We start from the raw sequence: 20,763 nt of genomic DNA on the forward strand, positions 1-20,763 counted from the left end.
GGCTGCAGGCTCCCTGAGCCCCCTTCTGCCACACGCAGTGGCACAGCAGCAGCTCAGTGCTCGGTTGGGATGTGGAGCTCGGGGAGCTGGCAATGGGGGGGAGCCCCATGCAGGGCTGCTGCCTGGGCACGCCGCAGCCCTGCCACCCACAGGGGCTGTTGGTGCGTAAGCAGTTTTGCTCAGCATTTCCAGTAGCTGAGTGCTGCCGGCGGCATCCAAGGGCTGAAGCAGAGCCCTGCGTGAGCGTGGGAACAGAGCAGGGCAGTGTGCCCAGGCCATGCACGTGTGTCTGCAATGCTGCAGGGCTCACTCGTGGGCCTCGGGTGTGCCACACCGCACCGCGGGTGGGCGCGGGAGCCGACGGCCGTGCTCTGTCCCGTGTGGAGCAGGGGGGGCCGGTGAAGACGCCGCGCTCCTGGGCACGCGGGGATCACGCAGCCAACTTTGTGGCTGGGCTGTGCACCGAGGGACGGGTGGAGGCAATGAGACCCCCGGCCACAGGACAGGGTGGGAGATCCGCGCGCCTCTGGGATCGGGAGCACCGTAGGAGCGTCTCGACCTCAACGTGGCGGTGAGAGCCCGCCCGGGGCACGGGAGGAGCGCCGAGGGAGCGGCCCGGGGACAGAGAAGCGCGGGGCGGGGCGGGGCAACGACCTCGGTGCCGGCTGCGCCCGGGGAGGGGTTTTTCGGTCCGCGGGAGCTGTCGCAACCGGGGCAGCGCCGGAGCCCGGCGTGGAGCCTCGCGGGCAGCGGGTGGGAGCGGCAGGGCGAGGTCCGCCGCGGCCGAGGTGTGCGAAAACCCAGAGCAGCGGCTCCGGCGCCGCCGGGACGCGCTGCTGCTCCGGGACGGGCGGCCCAGGGCCACCGGCCGGTCCCGCGCTCTCTCGCTCCGAGGAGCGCAGCCCGAGCGCTGCGCCGCGACGGACGCGCGCAGCTCCTCGTCCTCCGGGCCGCCGCACAGCGCCGCTCCCCGCAGCGCCCCCGCGCGGCACCCGCGGGCACGGCAGCCGCTCCGCCCCCTGCGCACGGGCGGGGAGGACGCGGGGCGGGGCGGGCGCTCTCGGTTCGGTGCCGCCGCCGCCGCCGCAGCGCCGTTGCTGGCGGGCGCCGGTGCCGCCATGTCGGAGCGGGGCGCGGCGGGCCCGGGCCCGGCCACCATCCAGGTGTCCAGGTAACGACGCACCGCCCCGCTGGGGGCCCGGTGCCGCCGCCCGCCCGGTGTCGGTGCCCTTGAGCCGCCCTCGGGGTGCGCCGCAGGCGCCGGGCGGGGCGGGGCGGAGCGGAGTGGCCGGACGGGGCCGGGATGAAGCCGCTCCCGGGGTGAACCGCGCTGCCACCGGGATGGGGCCGGGGCGCGGCGCCGTGAGGGGGGCGGCCCGAGCGCGGCGGGTACCGGGCGGTTACCACGGAGACGGGCAGGAAGCGCTCGCCACGTGCTGACGTCTCCGGCATCCGGAGCGGCGCGGCGCGGCATGGCGGGGCGGGACCCTCCCGGCGCTGAGCGCTCCCTCCGCAGGATCATGCGCCCCGACGACGCCAACATCGCGGGCAACGTGCACGGCGGCACCGTGCTGAAGATGATCGAGGAGGCGGGAGCCATCATCAGCACCCGGCACTGCAACTCCGGGCAGGGGGTGAGCGGGGCCGGGGGGGTCCGCCGCGTTCGCCCCTTTCTCCGTTCTGTGCTACGTGGGCGGCTCTGCCTTGCCGTGCTGCTTCGGTTCAAGACGCGCAGAGAAGCCTGGAGGTGCCGGCAGGGCAGGAAAGCGGTGGCTCCGCGAGGTGCTCTGCGCCTGCCCGCCCTGTCCTGCTCTGCTGCCGGGGGGGCACGCAGCTCTGCAGCCACTCTGCTGCTGTGCGCTCAATTCCTGCTGCCGGAAAGCTTTTTGCTTCCTGTGCCTCCGCATAAGGGAGGACCCCGCAGCGCTGGGGGCACAGCGGGTGCTGAGCCACGGTTCTCAGGGCTCCATGGGCTGTGGTGGCTTTGTGTCCTCCTCTTCTTCCTTCTCATCAAGTGCCCGGTGCCGGGTGCTCCCCCTCTCACTGCCTGCTGACCTTGTGGCGCTGTGCCCCCAGGAACCCTGTGTGGCTGCGTTGGCACGCGTGGAGCGGACGGACTTCCTCTCACCCATGTGCATCGGAGAGGTGGCCAACGTCAGCGCCGAGATCACCTACACCTCCAAGCATTCCGTGGAAGTCCAGGTCAATGTGATGTCTGAAAACATCTTAACAGGTAAATGGTTCATGGGCGGGCAGGGCGCTGCTGCTGCTGCATGCCAGGATGGCAGTCTGGACACTAGAGGGCTGCGTTCACTGCCAGCATCCCTGCTGCTGGGTCCCAGCATGCTGTGCCGTGGCACGCAGGACACCGTGGGCACCTTGCAGCAGCTGCCTGGTGACACGCAGAGCTTTCTGTGCCACCTCCCGGGTTAAGCTCTGCTCCAAAGTTTTTGGTGCAGCATGAACTCCAGGCAGGGTCTGAGAATGCCTCCCAGTCCTCAGAGCATTGGGGAAATTATTGCTGTGAGCCAGGAGCACGTGCTGAAACCTGGGCTTTGCTCCTTGCAGCACCAGGCTGGGCTGGGCTGGAGGGATAGTGGCAAGCGGGGCACAGCTCTGTGGCCCCTGATTGTGTGGCTGCTGCTTTTGGTGAAAGGATCGGATCATTTAGCACACATTTCCAGTTTTGTCCTGACAAAAGCCCTTCCCTGCAGTTGCCATGGTAACCAGCTGGGCTTGTTGGGATGCCTGTGGTGTGACAATGCACTGCGTTCCAAACACCGTTGCAGCCACGTGGCTGCGTGGCACTGCTCCCTGCCTCGCTCACACTGCCCTGCTTCTTCCAGGGGCCAAGAAGGTGACGAACAAAGCGACGCTGTGGTATGTGCCACTGTCCCTAAAGAACGTGAACAAGGTGGTGGAGGTGCCCCCCATCCAGGTAGGGTTGCCGGTGGCCCCGGGCTCAGTGGGAGCTCGGATGGCAGACGGGGGTCTCTGTCCTTGCCATCAGGGAGTGCAGCGCCTTGTGCCTCTCGCTGCAGTACGTGCACAAGGAGCAGGAGGATGAGGGCAGGAAGCGCTACGAGGAGCAGAAGCTGGAGCGGCTGGAAACCAAGCAGAGGAATGGTGATGTGATCCTCCCAGTGATCAACCCAGGTAACGAGGCCGGAGTCAGTGATTGCCATTCGGAGCAAATGGTGACTGTAGGCTCTGGGGTCCAGCAGACAGGTGGGGGGCTGAGCTGGGGGCACAGAGCCAGGCTTCTGCAGCTCACTGCGTGCGAGCAGTGCTGCTGTGCTGCTGTGTGCTCGGAGCTGCGGGGCCAGGTGGGGGCATGCAGGTGCTCACAGCTCCAGCATGGCCAGAGGAACCGATCCCAGAGTGCAACCCAGGCTGCAAATGGATTTGCAGGGATGGAACTGGGTCACCTTGGCAGTAATTAATAATGCAGGTTGCTTAAATGCCTTTTCTCCCTTGCTCCTCATGCTCACAGATAGGCAGACGAAAGGTAAGGCTGTGGCACGGCGTGCAGTGGGCAATGCCTTTGAGGTCGGTTGTGAGGCGCTGGGACCAGTGGCACGGTTTCTGTCACTTAGGTTTAATGGCACTCGCGTGTCAGTGGACAGCAGTGTGTGCATGGCTGGGGGTCCTGAAATGGAAGCACGGCGGTTTGCAAAACCCAGCGCCGCATCGCCAGCAGGGTTCAGGGGTGCACGGCTGGGCTGTGCTGACCCTGCTGTGTTTCCCCCTGAGCAGAGCCGCACACGGTGGGCTACAGCCAGTCCAGCCTGATCCACCTGGTGGGCCCGTCGGACTGCACGCTGCTGGGCTTCGTGCATGGAGGTGAGTTAGCAGCATGGCTCCGTCCGGGGCTTGGCACCGGGTTGGTCCCTGGGCACACTGTGGGATTCAGCACTGCTTTGGTGGAGGGGAAGAAAAGCTATTCTGGCACGTGGGCACTTTGCAGCTGGTGTCTGCAGCCCTTGTTTGGTGACAATTATAATGCACCATTTACTTCATTTCTCCTGCGTCGCGCTCGCCGTCCCTGAGCGCTGCCTAATGGCACCGCGTGCGGTAATCGGCTCGCAGAGAGCCGGAATGAGCCCCCGGGAGCCCGGAGCCAGCAAATGGGCTGACAGGGTGAGGATAATTGAGGCGTGCAATTTTCTCATCTACCTACAAAGTGCTGCCTGCACAGCCAGCCGAGCTGCGAGCGCAGCGGTGCCGGATTCCTGCTGTGTCCGGGCAGGGCAGCGGGGCGGTGATCTGCAGCGCACAGTGAGAGCTCTGAGGCTCACTTCTGAAGAGCAGAGCTGAGACGCCACCAAACTTCAAGGTCTAATTAGGAACCGTGAGGTCTAATTAGCACCAGGGGGCAGATTGGGTAAGAATAGCAGCCGGGCGAGTCGCAGGGTCTGGGAAGCATCCCGCCACGTGAAGATGCAGTGCTGGGGCTGCACAGAGCTCCGTCCTGCTCCTCAGCAAGGAAACGAAGTGTGCAGACGGCGATGACTTAACCAGCAGTGACACGGCCTGGGGAGGGCTGGGCAGCACCGCTCCTCCCCGGGGGTCGGCGCCATCCTGGCAGTAATAAAAATGGGCAGTTGCCATGGCAACTCTGCATTCCCTGCGCTAATGCTGCCATCCAGGTCGGTGCGGTGAGGCTCAGCACCCGGCGCGGCACACGGCTGCTGCGTGCCAGGCAGCACCCTGCCCTGAGAAGGGCTTGTTATATATATGTGAAAAGAAAGGCTGTTAAGAATAGATCCTTCAAAGACTGTCAATGTGCTGTCGCTGCTTTTGAGATCCATGGGCAGTTAAATACTGCATTTGGAAAGATCTGCAGCACCAGATGTTTGGAGATGTTGGGAGCCAGATAGGGATTTTTTTTTTTCCCTGTTTAATAAAATAGCCCAGGAAACTGACATAGTCAAACTGTAAATCCTACAGTTTTGGAGCCATCTTTTAAATTGCAAATCCTGGATTATAAATACTGGGTGTGAAATGACTGTAATTTGCCAGAGTGAATTCCTCCGGGCCAGCAGCTCTGCAGGGATGGGCAGGGGGGATCCCCCACTGCAGCAGCAGTAGGGGCATGCAGTGTGCACAGATCTGGGGCACGTGGCTGTGCTGCTCTGTGGGTCTGGGGGCTGTTTTCAGGGGGAAACCGTTGCACTCCATAGTCTGTAGGCTTCGGAAGCTTGGTTTGAGCCGGGTCCCAGCTGCTCTTCTCCCCCCGCAGGGGTCACCATGAAACTGATGGATGAGGTCGCCGGGATCGTGGCCGCCCGTCACTGCAAAACCAACATCGTCACCGCCTCCGTGGACGCCATCAATTTCCACGAGAAGATCAAGAAAGGTGAGGGCTGGGCACGGCTTGGGCTCCTCTGCAGCCGTGAGCCTCGCTGGGCCCCGAGGCGCGCGGTGGGTCGGCAAAGCAGAAAGCAGCCCTGGGGCGGGGGGCATCCGATGCCTGGGAGACGGCGCTGGGCGTCGCATCGATCGGCGGCTGCCAGTGCTCCGCACGCGAGGGCCGTGCTGTGGAACCGCCGCCGCTCTGCGCCCCACAGGCAGCGTCATCACCATCTCCGGGCGCATGACCTTCACGAGCAATAAGTCCATGGAAATCGAAGTCTTTGTGGATGCCGACCCGTTTGTGGACGAGCCGCAGGAGCGGTACCGAGCCGTCAGCGCCTTCTTCACCTACGTGTCGCTGAGCAAGGAGGGGAAGCCGCTGCCGGTGCCGCAGCTGCTGGTAAGCTCACAGGGATGGAGCTGGGAGCTCGCTGCTTTCTCGTGGCTCAGCGCTATCGCTCTGCTCTGCTGCGAGCATGGGAGCTTTCAGGCTGCTTGTTTATTAAACGCCAAATATTTTCCATACTTGGGCTTTTCATGTGATGCCCTCAGGGCTTCGCTGTCCAATAAAACCTCTTCCTTGAATTATTCAGCAGAAAAACAGAGGCTTGAGCAAGCCTCTCCAAGCCAGGCTGCAGGGTGGGTTTTCGTAATTCCTTCTGGTTGAAAACCACCAGTGCAGAGATGGGTTTTCCTTTCTGGTGATGGAGGAAAACCTGGCGCTGGGCTCCGCAGCTCCCTCGTCCCCGCAGCCATCCATGCTCCTCTGCTCCCCTGGTGCTGCCGGCTGGGAGCAGCTCCTTGATGAATGCTTTGTGCTGCGTGCTCTCCTTCTGTGCTCTGGTGTTTCAGAGTATTTTGTTGGCTAATTAAAAATCAGCCATCCCAGCTGCATTCTGTGGAGCTTTGTCCCACCTCAGCTCCCGCAGCAGGAGGTGCAGTGCTGTCCCAGCAGGATCCATCCCCTGCCCTGCGCTTTCCTGGCTCCAGCTGAAAAGCTTGGGGAATGCATGCTGCTGGGTTGAAACGTGCTGCTCGCTGTCAACCTGCTGCTGCAGATACATCCTGCTGGGGCCCGGTGGTGCCGTAGTGCTGCGGGGCTCCTAGTGCACTGCCTTGCAGCCTAAGCATGAGCTGAGGGTGTTGCTCATCCCTCCTGGACCGTGCGGCTCCGGCCGGGTCTCTGTGTGACATCCCAAATTATGGAGGTCGCCAGAGTGGGGCAGCCCATGGCCACGCGGTGCTGCCGTGCCGGAGTCACTCCTGCATGGCTTTGACGTTGAGGTGAGCGCAGCTCTCAGCTGTGATTGCGCTGCCTGCCCAGGCAGTCCAGGCAGGCCACAGTTGCATCTTCATGCTGGCAGTAATTTAATTATTAATCTCCATTGTCCCGGCGGAGCTCAGACTAATGCATCTTTAACGAGCTCTCAGAGGGAGCCGCGCTGTGTGCACTGATGGCATTTCTTTTTTCTCTCCACTGCCTGCGGACCCTCAGGGCATCGGTGCTGCGGGGTGGGGGCTGTGTGGGGCTCCCAGCACGGAGCAGAGGTTTGCAGGGGAGCACATCGGGGCGGTGGGGCTGCAATATGGGGCTGTGGTGGGTGCGTGCCCACCGGAGCTCAGAGCACGAGGATGCAGCCAAGCCTCCAGACGCTGCTGTGGGCGACGCTGAGCCCGACAGCTGGGAGGGAGCTGCATGTATCGATCCAGCAGGCTGTGTCAATTTGCCCACGCGTCAGATCTGCCCGTTCGGCTGCTAATTAAGCTAATGCTCGTGGCACTGCTTTCTTCTCATTCTGCCAGACGGAGAGCGAGGAGGAGAAGAGGCGCTTTGAGGAAGGGAAGGGCCGATACCTGCAGACAAAAGCCAAGCGGCAGGCGCAGATGCAGCAGGCTGCCCAGCACTGATGGCCCCGCGCCGCCCCGCCAAACCTCCCCGTCCCCATTCGTGTTGTTGTTGCGTGTGCGGGGCCTCGTGCCGCGGCCGTGCCGCCGGAGCAGGGCTCGTGTGCGGACCTGGCGCTGCAGGAGGGCCGGCTGTGCCGCTTCCACCCTCACCCCGTGGTTTGGACGGCTCAGGAGCTCCTGCGCGCTCTGCCGGGAGCATCTGCATCCCTCTGTCGCTCCGAGCCCTGCGTTGTGGTTTCAGCTGCCTGTGTGGAGCGGTGCGGGCGCACGTGGCGGCAGGAGGGACGCACGAGGCCTCGAGTCTTTGTGATGCTGTGTTACACTTACAGTATGTCCTAAAAACGTACACCAAAGCTTATTTATGATACTCGCAGCTATAAACGCGACCAAGTATTGTATTGAATGTCTCAGCCCATTCCATTGAAATCTCTAGGTAGTTTCTCTATGTGCATCCGAGTTATTTAAGGAATACTGTGACATAAATAAAGTCTGTCATCTTTGACTGAAATAAAACGGGTGTCACTTTTTTTTTGTTCTCGGCGGTGCTGCTTTGGAGCTTGTTCCAAAGGCCGTGCTCCGAGCCGCGGACGCCCCCCTGGGGGCGGTCGGAACCCCCCCGGTCCTACGGGCGGGCCCGGCGAACAGCAGCCGGGTGGGGGTCGCGGTACGCAGCGGGGGGCGGGACGGGTCAGAGGAGGGGGCTCGGCGGTCCCTGTCCCTCCCGCGGGAGCGGGGAGCCGAGCGGCGGAGCTGCGGCTCCCACCGGGTCTCGGGCGGCCGCTGCCGGGGCCGCTCGGGGGGCGGGGGCCGGGCCGGGGTCCGTGCCCGTGCGGCGCGGCGGGCGGTGCCGAGGCATGCGCCGTGCTTCTCCCGCCCGCCCGCCGCGGCCCCGGCTGGGTGCTCGGCTCGGTGCGGGCGGCAGCCCCGCGGCGGGGCAAGGCACCGGGTTGCGCTACGCCCGCGGCGGCAGGTACGGGCGGGGCGGCACCGGCACCGAACCCGGCACCCGCGGCGTCCCGCCGCCCGCAGGGTGCACCCGCCGTCGGGCAGCCGAGGAGCGCGGGGCTCCGGTGCCGGGCGGGGGGCGGCGGCGCCGAGGGTGGGCGGGGGGTGGTGGCGGCCGTGGGGGAGAGCGACCGGGAGAGCGGCGCTGCGGCCGGGAGGCCCCTCCGTGCGGCCCGCGGGGAGGCAGCGGAGCTCTGCCCGACGACGCCTCCCCGCTCCGGGCCGCCCGGGTCCTTTCGGGGGGCCCGAGCCGTGCGGGGGTGCCGAGATTCGGCGGGGAGCGGGAGGCGCGGCCGGGCTGCGGGGGGAGCGAGGGGGGCTGCCGGCTCCGGAGCATCCGCGGAGGACGGAGCGTCCGCTGACCGTCCGCGCAGCGGTCCGCCGAGGCGGTTGGCACCGGGGCGCTTCCAGGCGGTGTCACCCGCGCCCCGAAATCCCTCGAGACGCGCGCGGGGGGATGCGGAGGGGCCGCGGTTACATAAGAGCGGATGCTTTTCCCCTCTTCTTTTTATTTTTTTGTTCCTTCTTTTTGTTCAGCGCGTTGCACAGCCCCTCGGGGACGGCCGAGTGGTGCCCCCGTGCGGGGATTGTCACGCGTGGAGGAGCAGCCCCTGCACGACCCACGCGGCCGGCACCGCGGATGTGGGGTGTTCGGGAACTTCCCGGGGCGCCGGCGGCGTGGGCTGCGGGCTTCCCTTGTCGGCACAGCAGGCTCTGGAGGCTGGTTTTCCTATAGTTATTTTTAAGAGAGAAAATCTTCTAATGGAAAGCCCAGAATAGCTCCTGACGTTTGGCAGCCGTGCGGGCAGCTCTGGGTGCTGAGCTGTGCCCCGTGCGGGGTCCCTGAGCACTGCGCTGCAATCACAGTGCGGGGACACGGGCAGCCCCCCGTGCCCAGGGTGAGGCGGTTGTGCCAGCAGTGCCTCTCGCCGCTCCATCCCTAGGAGTCTAATTATAGCCGAGAGCCCGCAGTGCCGGCGGGCACCGTGAGCTCAGGCGCCTCCTCGGTGGGGAAAAGCCGGCCGGGCTGTGGTGGCACTGCGGGGTGCCTTGTGGTGCTGCTGACAGCCTCACTCACTTGCAGGTGTTGGCCTTGGCAGCAGCCAGGACTGCCCGCCCAATGGAGCGCAGCGTGCCCTAGGATGCCTCCGGCCGCAGCCCCGCAGCGCCCTGCCGATGGTGCCCCATCCCTCCACCATGCACAATGAGCAGCAGCTGCCTGGCAATGCGGTAGCCTGGCTGGCGTGTGCCGGCGTCTCGCTGCTCGCCAACGCCTGGGGCATCCTCAGCATCAGTGCCAAGCAGAAGAAGTGGAAGCCGCTGGAGTTCCTGCTGTGCTCCCTGGCGGGCACCCACATCCTCAACACTGCCATCCCCATCACCACATACGCTGTGGTGCAGCTCCGGCGGTGGCACTCAGGCTACGAGTGGAACGAGGGGCTCTGCAAGGTCTTTGTTTCCACCTTCTACACCCTGACACTGGTCACCTGCTTCTCTGTCACCTCCCTTTCCTACCATCGCATGTGGATGGTCCGTTGGCCTGTCAACTACAGGTACCTCGGCCCGATCTGCCCCATATCACATCCCCAGGCGAGATTCAGTGCTTGTGCCGGAGCCCAGGGAGAGGGCAGCAAGCACTGGCATGCAGACCCCACTGTGCTTAGCACTCCGTGGGCTCTGCCCCTCTCCCCAGGCTGAGCAACACACGGAAGCAAGCCGTTCACACAGTGATGGGCATCTGGATGGTCTCCTTCATCCTCTCCACTCTGCCGGCAGTGGGGTGGCACGACACCACCGAGCGCTTCTACGCCAGGGACTGCCGCTTCGTCGTGACAGAGATTGGCCTGGGCTTTGGCGTCTGCTTCCTGCTCCTCATTGGGGGCAGTATGGCTGTTGGTGCCGTCTGCATTGGCATTGCTCTCTTCCACACTGTCTTGGGTCGACGCGGCCCCGATGCCAGCAACAGCCGCTTCCATGTGCCCAGCATCGTGGTGGAGGACGCCCAGGGCAAGCGGCGCTCCTCCATTGACGGATCCGAGTCTGTCAAGACCTCCCTGCAGATCACCTATCTGATCACCATCGTTGTCCTCATCTATGACATCCTGATGGGCTTCCCAGTACTGGTGAGTGCTACAGGGAAGGGGTGCGGGCGTGTGGGGCTGCTGGTGACGGGTTGGTGCTACAGGTGGTGAGCGCTGCCAGCCTGCGCTCGGACACCTCCTCCGAGTGGATGGTGCTGTGTCTCCTCTGGTGCTCGCTGGCACAGTCCCTGCTCCTGCCCCTCTTCCTTTGGGCCTGCGACCGCTACCGTGCCAACCCGCGTGCTGTCTGCGAGAAGTGCCGCACCGTGCTGGCCAACGAAGATGAGGACGAAGGTGGGGTGCGTGGCAGGGGGGGACGCGCTGAGGGCAGGGTGTGCCCAAAATGACAGCGCACCCATTCCTGTCAGAGAGCAGCCTGGAGGGTGCAGTGGCCGTGGCAGGAGAGCTGGTGTACGACCGCCCCTACGAGTATGGCTGCGCGGCTGAGGTCCTGGTGCTGGACCCTATTGCCACACGTGACTTCTCGGTGCTGGAGCAGAGCCTGCCCCCAGTGAGCCCTGCCAGGACGGAGCCGGGGGACCGCATGCAGTACCTGCAGGTGAGGGTGGGTGGCGGGTGCTGGGGCAGCGGAGCCGCAGCCCCCAGTGCTAACAATGCTTTCTCACAGGTGCCCCCACTGCGTCGCTTCTCTCACGACGAGACAGACCTGTGGACCAGCAGCCAGGTCGCGGCATACCTGCAGCACTGGGGGCCGGGCGGAGAGGCGGCAGGGCTGGCCCGGCTCCTGGCCCCCCATCGTGACCGGCCCCACCACGGCTTCAGCCCCCACCCCGACGAGCGGCTCGCCTTCCGCCGCCGCTCCGCCGACAGCCTGGCCGTTCCGCCGCACCTCTCCCGCGAGGACCTTCGCCTGGCCGAGCTGCACGCGTTCGGCAGCGAGCGGGGGGCGGCGGGCGGCACGGGGCGCTCGGCCTCGGTGGCACTGCTGCCCGCGGCGGCGCAGCACCGGGCGCTGCTCTCCGCCTTCCCCCTAGCCGCTCTCCAGCGGGAGCCCCGGCGGCCGCTCGGCCTCGCGGTACCGGGGCAGCCGTCAGAGGACCCGGCGCGGCTCCCAGTCCCGATGCCGGCCGGGGGCTGCGCGGGGCGGGCGCGGCGAGCGGGGCCGGGCGCTGAGCATTGGGCGGCACGGCCGGGCCTGGGGGACGGCGGGCGGGGCAGCACCAGCAGCTTCTTCAGCTCGCCGTCCGCCTCCTCGGGGTACATCACCTTCCTGTCGGACTCCATCGGCTCGGCCTCATAGGGCGCGGCGCGGGGCCACGGCCCGAGGGAGGGCGCCGTTCGCCGGCAGCTCGGCCCGCAGCTCGGCCGCGCTCCTTTTCGCCGTTCGTGTTTTTCAGTTTTCAATAAAAAACGCTGCACAGAGCTGCGGGCGGGGCGGCTCCGCGCGCTCCGAGCGGCGTCCCCCAGCGACCGCGCAGGCGCGGGCTTTCGCTCTCTCGCGAGAACGCCGCCGCCGGGCGGGTCGTCTCGCGAGAACTCGGGCGAGGGCGTCGAGCTGCGCGCGCGGCCGTTTCCAGGGCGACGCGGGGCGGGGCGGGGCGTGCCGCCAAGATGGCGGCGACGGAGGCGGCCGGGCGGTGGCGGCGCGGGCGGCTGGGCCGGGAGGCGCGGGCCAGTCTGGCCGCCTTCCTGCTGGGCGCCTCGGTGGCCGCGCTGCCGCTGGCTCTGGGCTCTCCGCCCGCCCTGCTCGCCGCGCCGGGCCTGCGGGGCCGCCTGGCGCTCGCCCTGCACGTGGCCGTCGTGAACGCGGCGCTGCTGCTGCTCTACCCGCGGCCGCTGTACAAGGTGTGGGGCGGGGCGGTGCGGGGGGCGCCGGGTTGGGCCTCGGGGCCGACGGCAGCGCGCTGCCTGTTCTCTGCTTGCAGATCGCCATCCGGGCCGGCTTCCTGGGCTTCGCCTTCGGCTGCGGGCTGCTGCTGAGCGCCGGCCGTTCCGCGTGGCGGCACTTCGGCTGGTGAGGGCCGGGAGAGGCTATGGGGGGGGTTGGGCGGTGCTCCGAGGGGGGCGCCGGGAACGGAGGAGGGGTGTCGCAGAGCTGGGGGGGCCGCACCGGGAGAGGAGGGGTCACCGGGCCCCAGGGCCGAGATGCGAGCGACCCCCGGGCCCCGCGGTGCTCCCCCCGCAGGTACATGTGCTCGCTGTCGCTGTTCCACTACTCCGAGTACCTGGTGACGGCCATCAACAACCCGCGCAGTCTCTCGCTGGATTCCTTCCTGCTCAACCACAGCTTCGAGTACAACCTGGCGGCGCTCTCCTCCTGGGTGGAGTTCACGCTGGAGAAGCTCCTGCTGCCAGGTCAGCCTCAGCCCCGTGCTGTGGTCCCCACACGCCCGCTCATGTGCTTGGATGGTGCTTCTGGCCACGCTTGTCATGCTGTACTGCTAATAGAAATAGCCTTACTTAAATTACGTGTGTCTGCAAATCCGTTTGCTTTTTGGTGGAGGGCGGTGCTGTCCTTCCCCTGCAGTGGAGGTGGCTGTAATGCCAGGCTGCTGAGCCTCCTGCTGAACCCCAGGATTGCTGGGTGAGCTCTGCTCTGCCTGAGCTTTGCTTCACAACACAAAGCCAGGCCTGCTTCATGCTGTGTCTCTCAGAGTGGCAGCGCTGTGTGCTGCAGACGGTGCTGTTCACTCAGTTAAGGGGCAGGGCTGCAGCAGCTGATGCTTTTCTTGTTGCAGAGCGGCAGCGCGTTGAGCACAGCCTGTGCGATGGTCATTGCTTTGCTCTGAGGTGGGGCAGAAGCCCTGCCACCTTTGTGACCCTGCCTGCCCTCCCTGGGGTCCCGCCTGCACCCCCTGCCCTCAGCGCGGAGCCCCCTGCTCGAACCTGTAGTGACCCGTGCTTCTTCACTTGCAGAGATGAAGCAGATCACCTGGCTGAGTACTGTAGGGTTATTGATGGTGATCTTTGGGGATTGTCTGAGGAAAGCTGCCATGCTCACAGCTGGCTCCAACTTCAACCATATTGTTCAGAATGAGAAATCGGACACTCATACTTTGGTGACAAGTGGGGTGTATGGGTGGTTCCGGCACCCGTCTTACGTGGGATGGTTTTACTGGAGTATTGGAACACAGGTACTGTATGCAAAACCCTCGGATCCTTTCCTCCTATGATCTGATTGCTTGTTAATGCTGCCCCAAACCTGTATGTGCCAGAACCGCGGGCTGTCAGCGTCGGCGCCCTGTGGGGATGGGGCCGTGGTGGAGCCCAAGGGGCGTTAACTGCTGTTGTCTGCTGGCAGGTGTTGCTCTGCAATCCCATCTGCGTGGTCGGCTACACGTTAGCGTCATGGCGCTTCTTCAGGGAGAGGATAGAAGAGGAGGAGATCACGCTCATTCACTTTTTTGGAGAGGAATATCTGGAGTACAAAAGGAAGGTGCCATCGGGTCTCCCTTTTATTAAAGGAGTGAAAGTGGAACTGTAGCACGGGCTGGAACTGGACCGGTTGAGAAAACCTCCAGCTCTGGGTGAGGAACTATGCATAGTGCTGGCGCCGAGCAGCCTGCTCCCATTTCCCAGCTGTCCGCTCGCTGAGGGCTGCAGGGCTGGGCGGCCTTCCAGGTCACTAGGAGATCAGCAGCTCGTTCATCCTCCTCGAGATAAGAGTCCTCCGTTGCACATTCAGGGATCTTCTGGATAACTTAGCCTATAGCAATCTTAAAGAGAAACGATCCTCCTGCCTAAAACAGCTGAATTGTACTGAAGCTCATGTGGACTGATTCCTCTGGAGAATGAGTTTTGCCCTTCCACCCCTGCGCTGGAAAGATGCCAGCTGGATTGTCGTTCTGATGGCATACATTTTTAAAGCTTTTTGACCTCACAAGCCAGACAGCACAGCTTTAATCTCTGGAGGCCTGGTCCTGCAAGCCCCTGGCTGCTTCTCGGGCAGCTTGCAGGAGCACGCCTCCCTGGTCTTGTCGGACGCACCGGTCTGTGGAACGTCTGCATGTCAGCTGGCGGCACGGCACGCATCGGGGCTCCCCTGATGCTGCTGATGGAGCTCCCCCATGCTCCTGGCACTCTCGCATTGCCAGCACCTCCACGCCGTGCCCGGGGGGATGAGCGGCTCTCGTTTCTCTCAGTGAGCTCAGGAGCCACCCGGCCGTTCCTTGCTGTGTCTGCTCTGCGCGTGCAGACGGTGCTCGTCCAAGACCTGCTTCCAAATCACGCTGCTTCCTGCCCTGCCAGGCGTCTCTGCTGGCCAGCTCTGTCCCCAGAGATCCCGGGGCTTTGGTTTGGAGTCGGGAGGGGGCTTCCAGAGAGCTGTAGTGCTTGGTTTGGGGGAAAACCTGGGATGCTGGTATGGATGGGAGAAGCTTCCAGGGAAATTCTCTATAAACAAAAAAAGTTTGGCTAGCTAATGCTATTTTAAACATTGCCATTTTGGGAATGGTTCCTATTCAAGCTTTGTGGTATAATTTATTCAGTTGTGATATACCAAAGAGGTTCACTGTTTTCTTGGGTTTTACGTAGTTCTTCCTTGCTGGAATGGAAATGAGTCGCTTGTCAGCACGCTTTGGGCTTGCAGTATTCCTGGCAAGATACTGTGATTCAGCTCAGGAAAGAGGGCACTGATGGGAATCGCTTTTGTGACTTTTTTTATAAAAGAGGAAAAAAAAATAATGGCCAACTTCTGTCTGGTTGTTATTGGGGGACCTCGAGGTGACGGTCAGAGCATCAAACCTTGAGTTCCTCATTTTGTAACTCCCAATGGGTTTTCAGTGCTCTGCAGCATTACACTGAAGTATGACTACAACTCCCAGTAGCTGAATCTCGTAGCTGGTGAGATAGGTGCAAATCCTTGGGCTCCACTTGCTTAACCTGCGTGGAACCCTTTCTTCTTGGGGTTGTGCTTTGTATTACAGAGCGCTTTCTGCACTGGGTATCAGCTTAAAACGTTCACTGACAGATTCTTTTACTGTGTTTTTAGCTTGGAGGAGAAGAACAAACATGAAAATATAACAACCAGGTAGTGGTGATTTCTGTGTAGTTATTTGTGAGCTCAAATTTATTTATTTTTTTCAATTGTTTCAACCTTTTTTGAGAAGGGCTGCACCAACAAGACCTGGCAAACCCCTTTGCCCTGGGCCAGAACAAAGAGCAGAGTCCATTTATGCACTTTTATTTTCACTTTTCACACACAGGATGGGGAATACAAAGGAATTTTCTTTCAGTCACCCTAAGCCGGATGTTTGCTATGCAATACACTCCAAACTCAGCCACGTTCAGCCTGTTTTTCCATCCTTGCTGATGGCACGAGCCACGTGTTTGAACATTCTACGAGGAAAAGCGCAACCCCCGCTAACAGACAAAAGCAGGCAGCATCCAGGCGTGCTGGACACAGGTCTGTGCCTCCGCAGGGCAGCTCTCACACAGCTGACCATTCCCACGACCGCAAAGCGCAGTCGCTCACAGCCGATGCTGAGCAGCGCAGCTCCCGGAGCTCAGCTGGAGCCGGGGGGTTCCTGCCGCTCTGCGCTCGGCGTCCCGCTGCTCTGTGCGCTGCCACGGTGCTCCTTCTTCTTTGGGGGTGAGTCCCCGGGGATGAGAGCGGGTGTGCAGCCCCCTCGGCTGCCCAGCGCCCGCTCCCTGCTGTCCGTGCCGCCGGGTGAGCTGTCCCTAGGGCGGGGGCAGGCAGCTGAGCCCGCTGGGTTAAGCAGCTCTTTTCCAGAGCTCTAATCCCCTCCGATCCCTTGTGCTCAGAGGGCACGCAAGGGCACCTGACCCCCTGAAAGCGCTTTGCTTTTTCCTCCTTGCCGTCCAGAGGCGTGGGGCGACACAGATGGCACCAAGGTTTTCCTGCTGCCAGCACGAGGGGCTGGAATGAGGCATCCCCATGCCCTGAGCCGTCTGCACTGAGACCCTGGCTGTCACCTACCTTTGTGCTGCCTCACTGCTGTCATCAACCCTGAGCAGCATCTGTGTGTGCTCATCCTTGGGCTCCCGGGGCTCCTGCAACCTGCAGCAGGATGAGCCAGACGTGTCTGGGTATAGAAAGGGGAGCAGGGATGGGCCCCAGCACCAAAAGCACCCGCACTGCTCACCTGGGCTCCAGCCGCTCCTTCACCTTGGCGATGGAGCGGACGTAGGGCGCGATCTGCTTGGTGATGGTGGTCAGGCAGCTGTTCTCCTGCCGCAGCTGCAGCAGGTCGTGGAGCTGGGCTGGGGACGAGAGTGCCGTGTCTGTGCCCTGCAGCACTGAGCTGCTGCTGGGCTGGCTCTGCCCGTCAGCCATACCTTCGTAGATCTCCTGCTCGTTGGCCACCCTCTGGTACGTCTCCTCCCAGACCTGCAACGGGAACCGGTGCTGCTGGCACAGGCACGCAGCTCTGGGGGAGGGAGGAAGGGATCCTGCCCCCGCACCTCCTCAAACACGCTGCGCATCATTTCCACCGAGGAGTAGTGGGCTGCAATCTGCACATCCATCTGCAGCGACTTCTGCAGGATCTCGCTCATGATCTCCGTGCGGATGAGGGAGTGGTGCTTGGTGAGGTCACGGTGCAGCTCCTGCACCTGGTCCTTCAGGCCCTGGATCTCTGCCTGGAGCATCTGCACGCACGGGAGACGCACAGCAATGGGCAGTGAGGGTCAGGAGCTTCCTCCTCTCCCCCCCCGCCTGCCCCATACCCTGTAGGTGTTCTCATAGTTGCGGCAGTGCTCAGCGAACGGTGTCTCGCGGCCCTCGGCCAGCAGCACTTTGGTGCTGATGTATCGGTGCAGCGTCGGCTTCCGCACCATGGAGCTGCTGGACATCTTATCACCAGCGGGGGGGCAGCCGGGCACCATCAGTGTCTTGGAGCATTGGCCGCCGGGGATCCTGCATGGAGGTGACGGCGGTGGGATGCAGAGGGCGGCCCCTGGGACCTGCTGCTCCCTGCAGCTGGAACCGCGTCCAGGGCTGAGGACATCCAACCCCTGAGGTACAAACTTCCAGCGCCCCCCTGGTGTCTTCCTGCACTCGGGTACCCAGGTTGGTTGGAAGCACGTTGTGCTGCCCCAAAATCAGGCTTCTATAACAAGCCCCTCACTGGTGCTCACTGCCCAGCTCAGCTCTGGCACAAAGGAGGCAGGAGCCAGCTTGGTGCAGCCACATTTGTGCAGGAGTTCCCTGCCCACCTCTGCCCCATCCTGCACCCCTACTGCTGCCACCACCTCCCCCGGCTCCCTGCTGGCCCCGTGCAGCGCTGCAGTCCCACTAAGCAGCACCACTTCCCCATCAAGCAATGCCACGATCCCACCGTGCAGGGTTGCAGTCCCACTATGCAGCTCCGTTGTCCTGGTGCTCAGCTGCCCCATGCCGCAGAGCCCGGCCGGGTGCGAGGAGCAGTGCCCATGGGTGGCAGCGCCTGTTTGTCCTTTCCGCGGGACGAGCAGCCGGCAGCGCCTGGCAGGGCCCGCGCCACTGTGACATCAATGGGCCTAAATATATCCCAGCAAGGAACGGCCGGGCACTTCTCTGAAATTCTGATAAAAATAGTGGCGGGCCAAGAGGCTGCGGGGCCGCGGTGAAGCTGGGTGTGCGGTGAGCAGGAGCTGGCACGGCGCTGGCTGGAGCTCGGCATGGCCCTTGGTGCGGCTGCAGACTGCGCAGTGTTGCTCGGTGGCCGCTGCCAGCACTGCCTGCCCCATTCCCAGAACTGTCACTTGAAGCCCCCGTGCCTGTCGTTCATCAGCACAGCTGCATTCTATGCTGTCCCCGTGCCACCTTCATGGGGACAGGCTCAAGGGCAGGGAAGGGGGGTGAGCTGGGCACGGCAACGCAGCGATGCGGGAGGGAACACGTGGCACAGCATACAGCCCCTCTGCCCACCCCACCCCAGCACCTCACATGTTTGCACCGGTGATGCCAGACCCAATGCCGCCAGCACTGCCCACCACAGAGCGGCGAGGGGTGAGCACGAGCAGGGGCTCCAGGCAGCGTGCAAACTCTGCACGGTACTCGGTGTTGATCTGCAGGGTGAGACGGACAGTGGGGCTGGGGCAGGGCTGGGGCTGGGGCTGCCCATGGGGGGGTTGGCAGGGGTCAGCCCCGTGGTACCTTGCTGGTCTGGGCTGGCCGCAGGCGGTGCGGCAGCTTGACGATCCTCTGCAGCCGCTCCATCAGTTGCTGGAAGGCAGCATTGAGGTGGGTCGGGGCTGTGTGAGGTCTTGGCACCGTGGCACCACACACTGTGCAGTGCCAGCTCTACTCACGTAGCCCAGGTCGAGGAACTCAGCTTTGTTGGCGGAGCTCAGGAAGGCTGAGCAGATCACCAGGTGGACCTGTGCACAGCGCTGTCACTGCTGCCACTTCCCCAGGGTCTGTCCGACCCTCAGCCCAGAGCCAGGGCTTGGCACACCAAGGGGTGAGTGACCCGGCCCGGCCCTACCTGCAGGGTGGGCAGCAGGGAGGCAAGGTGGGCCAGCTGCTCCTTGAATGCCTTCTCTTTCTCCTCGTGCTGGCTGTGCAGAGCAGGAGCCGACCGTGAGGAGCTGCCCAGGCACTCGGTGCACGCCAGGAGGGAACCCGAGGCCCCGCAGCCTCTCACCTCTGCACAGCTTTCAAGAGTGCTTTCTTTCTGTCAGAGAGCTGCTCCTGCCAACAGCACGGGCACACTTTGTCCTGCAGCTCAGCTCAATGCCAGCACCACTCTACAGGGCACGGAGCTGCTGGGACACCCATGGGCACAGCCCCACAGCCCCGCACCTGCATGCCACTGAACAGGGCGTTGATGGCTGACTCCTCCTCGCTGGCACTGTTGCGCACCTCCTCGATCATGGCCTTGAGGAGGACGATGGCCTCCCGTGTGGATGTCTGCAGCTCCTTCACTGCCTGCGGGGCAGCAAGGAGGTTGTGGCACTGCTGTGGCCCTGCACCTGACCCCACGCTCACCTACCAGCACCGCTTGGTCCAGCTTCTCGCAGCCCTGCACGTACGCCGTCTCGATGTCAATGCAGTGCGCGCGGCTCTCTCTGTGGCGAGGCGGGCAGGAAGGCACGGCTGGGACCCGTGGCCATGGGGAAGCATATGGGGACACGGGGACACTTACCCCTGCATGTCCCTGAAGCAGTTGATGCAGAGCATGGACTTCTTCTCGGTGGAGAACATGATGTAGGGCTCCTCGTGCAGTGCTGCAAGGGACAGGGACGTCCTGCCCGGTGCGGCACGGCACAGCGCGGCGCCCGCGGGCGGTACTCACGGCACTTCTTGTGGATGGCTTTGGTGCGCTTGCTGAGCGACACGATCTCATGGCGGGCGAAGACTTTGGCGCGGTGCGTCTCCTCGCGGCACGGGGCGCACAGCGGCTGGCTGCAGGTGTTGCAGAAGCACATGGTGTCCAAGTCCTGCGGGCACAGGGACGGTGGCGGCGGCGTCGGTGGCAAAGTCACAGCGGGGTCCCGAGCTTTGCCGGTTCCTCACCGCCTCGGCGCACCGCCGGTCGCAGTTGGCGCACTGCGCGTCCTCCGAGCCCTCCGCCGAGCTGTCCACCAGGAACTGAAGCAGGCGGTCCACGGGTGGCAGCCCCGTGCCGCCCCGCACCACCGAGGGATGCCTGAGGGAAGGGGCGGGCTGAGCACCGGCGCGGGGCGGGACTCGCGGGGCAGCCCTCACGCACCGCGCCGTCCCGCGTGGCCGTACCCGCAGAGGGGGCAGCGCAGGCGGCCGGAGGCGGCGCGGCCCCGCAGGCAGCTGGCGCAGAAGGCGTGGTAGCAGTCGAGCAGGCAGGGCTGCTGGAAGGGGCCGTGGCACAGCAGGCACACCAGCGGGTGCCAGGCGCCCTGCTCCAGCTCCGCGCAGCTCCCCAGCGGGGAGAAGATACCGCCCGCCATCGGCAGCCCCTGCCCCGCCGCCGGCCCCAGCGCCGCGGGGCGGATCCTCCCGGCCCGGCTATTTTTAACCGCGGGCCTCGCGGGGCGGCTCCGCGGGCTGCGGGGGGGGGGCAATGCCGCCGGGAACACGGCCTTGGGATGGGGCCTCGTGTGGGGTGACCCCGCGACGGGTGTCCCCGTCATTGGGGCGTCGCTGTCTTTAGGGCATCCCCGTTACTGGGGCGTCCCTTCCAGTGGGACCGTCCCTCGTGACACGGCGATCCCCACGTCGGGGTGCTCCGCGGTGACGGGGTGACCCCAGTGACGGAACGTTCCCCTTCACGGGGTGTCCCTCGTGACGGGTTGATCCTCGGCTGCTCCGTGTCGCCGAGGGGACGCGCCCGCACCGTAACTGCACACCCGCCCGGTGCGGGGCGCGGCGCCCCGCCGCACGCACGTGGCCGCTGCCGGCGGGATCCGGGCCCCGCCCCCTCGCCCCGGCCCCGCCCCCAGCCGGCGGCCCCGCCCCCCCCGCGGCCCCCGGCCTCGGCCAGGCCGCGCCGCCCGCCGGCAGAGACACGAGCGGGCGGGGCCCAGCGGCGCG

The 20,763-nt window shown here is 64.3% G+C and overlaps 4 protein-coding genes across 5 annotated transcripts; 3 read left to right on the plus strand and 1 right to left on the minus strand.

The window, feature by feature from the left end:
- The first annotated feature begins 1,075 nt into the window (after positions 1-1,075).
- ACOT7 (acyl-CoA thioesterase 7) lies at positions 1,076-7,776 on the plus strand. Its single transcript, XM_052691644.1, has 10 exons — positions 1,076-1,171; positions 1,517-1,634; positions 2,077-2,233; positions 2,847-2,938; positions 3,042-3,156; positions 3,494-3,508; positions 3,757-3,843; positions 5,243-5,359; positions 5,571-5,755; positions 7,159-7,776. The coding sequence occupies exons 1-10, from the start codon at positions 1,119-1,121 to the stop codon at positions 7,261-7,263; spliced, it is 1,044 nt and encodes a 347-aa protein (XP_052547604.1). The 5' UTR covers positions 1,076-1,118; the 3' UTR covers positions 7,264-7,776.
- Positions 7,777-8,136: 360 nt separating this feature from the next.
- GPR153 (G protein-coupled receptor 153) lies at positions 8,137-11,618 on the plus strand. Its single transcript, XM_052691642.1, has 6 exons — positions 8,137-8,233; positions 9,353-9,821; positions 9,962-10,391; positions 10,454-10,643; positions 10,718-10,908; positions 10,978-11,618. Exons 2-6 carry the CDS (start codon positions 9,445-9,447, stop codon positions 11,608-11,610), a joined length of 1,821 nt encoding a protein of 606 aa, XP_052547602.1. The 5' UTR covers positions 8,137-8,233; positions 9,353-9,444; the 3' UTR covers positions 11,611-11,618.
- A 287-nt stretch (positions 11,619-11,905) lies between these two features.
- Positions 11,906-15,349, plus strand: ICMT (isoprenylcysteine carboxyl methyltransferase). Its single transcript, XM_052691645.1, has 5 exons — positions 11,906-12,155; positions 12,236-12,324; positions 12,496-12,665; positions 13,227-13,444; positions 13,612-15,349. The coding sequence occupies exons 1-5, from the start codon at positions 11,922-11,924 to the stop codon at positions 13,792-13,794; spliced, it is 894 nt and encodes a 297-aa protein (XP_052547605.1). The 5' UTR covers positions 11,906-11,921; the 3' UTR covers positions 13,795-15,349.
- A 127-nt stretch (positions 15,350-15,476) lies between these two features.
- On the minus strand, positions 15,477-20,205 carry RNF207 (ring finger protein 207). Of its 2 annotated transcripts, XM_052691640.1 has the most exons (17): positions 19,990-20,205; positions 19,771-19,903; positions 19,550-19,694; positions 19,400-19,481; positions 19,247-19,322; positions 19,057-19,182; positions 18,899-18,945; positions 18,740-18,812; positions 18,564-18,632; positions 18,409-18,477; positions 18,199-18,320; positions 16,998-17,187; positions 16,734-16,919; positions 16,608-16,659; positions 16,415-16,532; positions 16,249-16,329; positions 15,477-15,989 (listed from the first exon to the last, which is right to left on the minus strand). In XM_052691640.1, exons 1-17 carry the CDS (start codon positions 20,178-20,180, stop codon positions 15,815-15,817), a joined length of 1,935 nt encoding a protein of 644 aa, XP_052547600.1. In that variant the 5' UTR covers positions 20,181-20,205; the 3' UTR covers positions 15,477-15,814. The 2 variants fall into 2 exon arrangements, with proteins under 2 accessions (XP_052547600.1, XP_052547601.1); XM_052691641.1 differs by lacking the exon at positions 19,400-19,481 and having other exon boundaries at positions 19,247-19,350.
- Positions 20,206-20,763: the final 558 nt, after the last annotated feature.

This window comes from Tympanuchus pallidicinctus, unplaced genomic scaffold, assembly GCF_026119805.1.
Source record: "Tympanuchus pallidicinctus isolate F22 unplaced genomic scaffold, pur_lepc_1.0 scaffold29, whole genome shotgun sequence".
Classification (NCBI taxonomy): domain Eukaryota; kingdom Metazoa; phylum Chordata; class Aves; order Galliformes; family Phasianidae; genus Tympanuchus; species Tympanuchus pallidicinctus.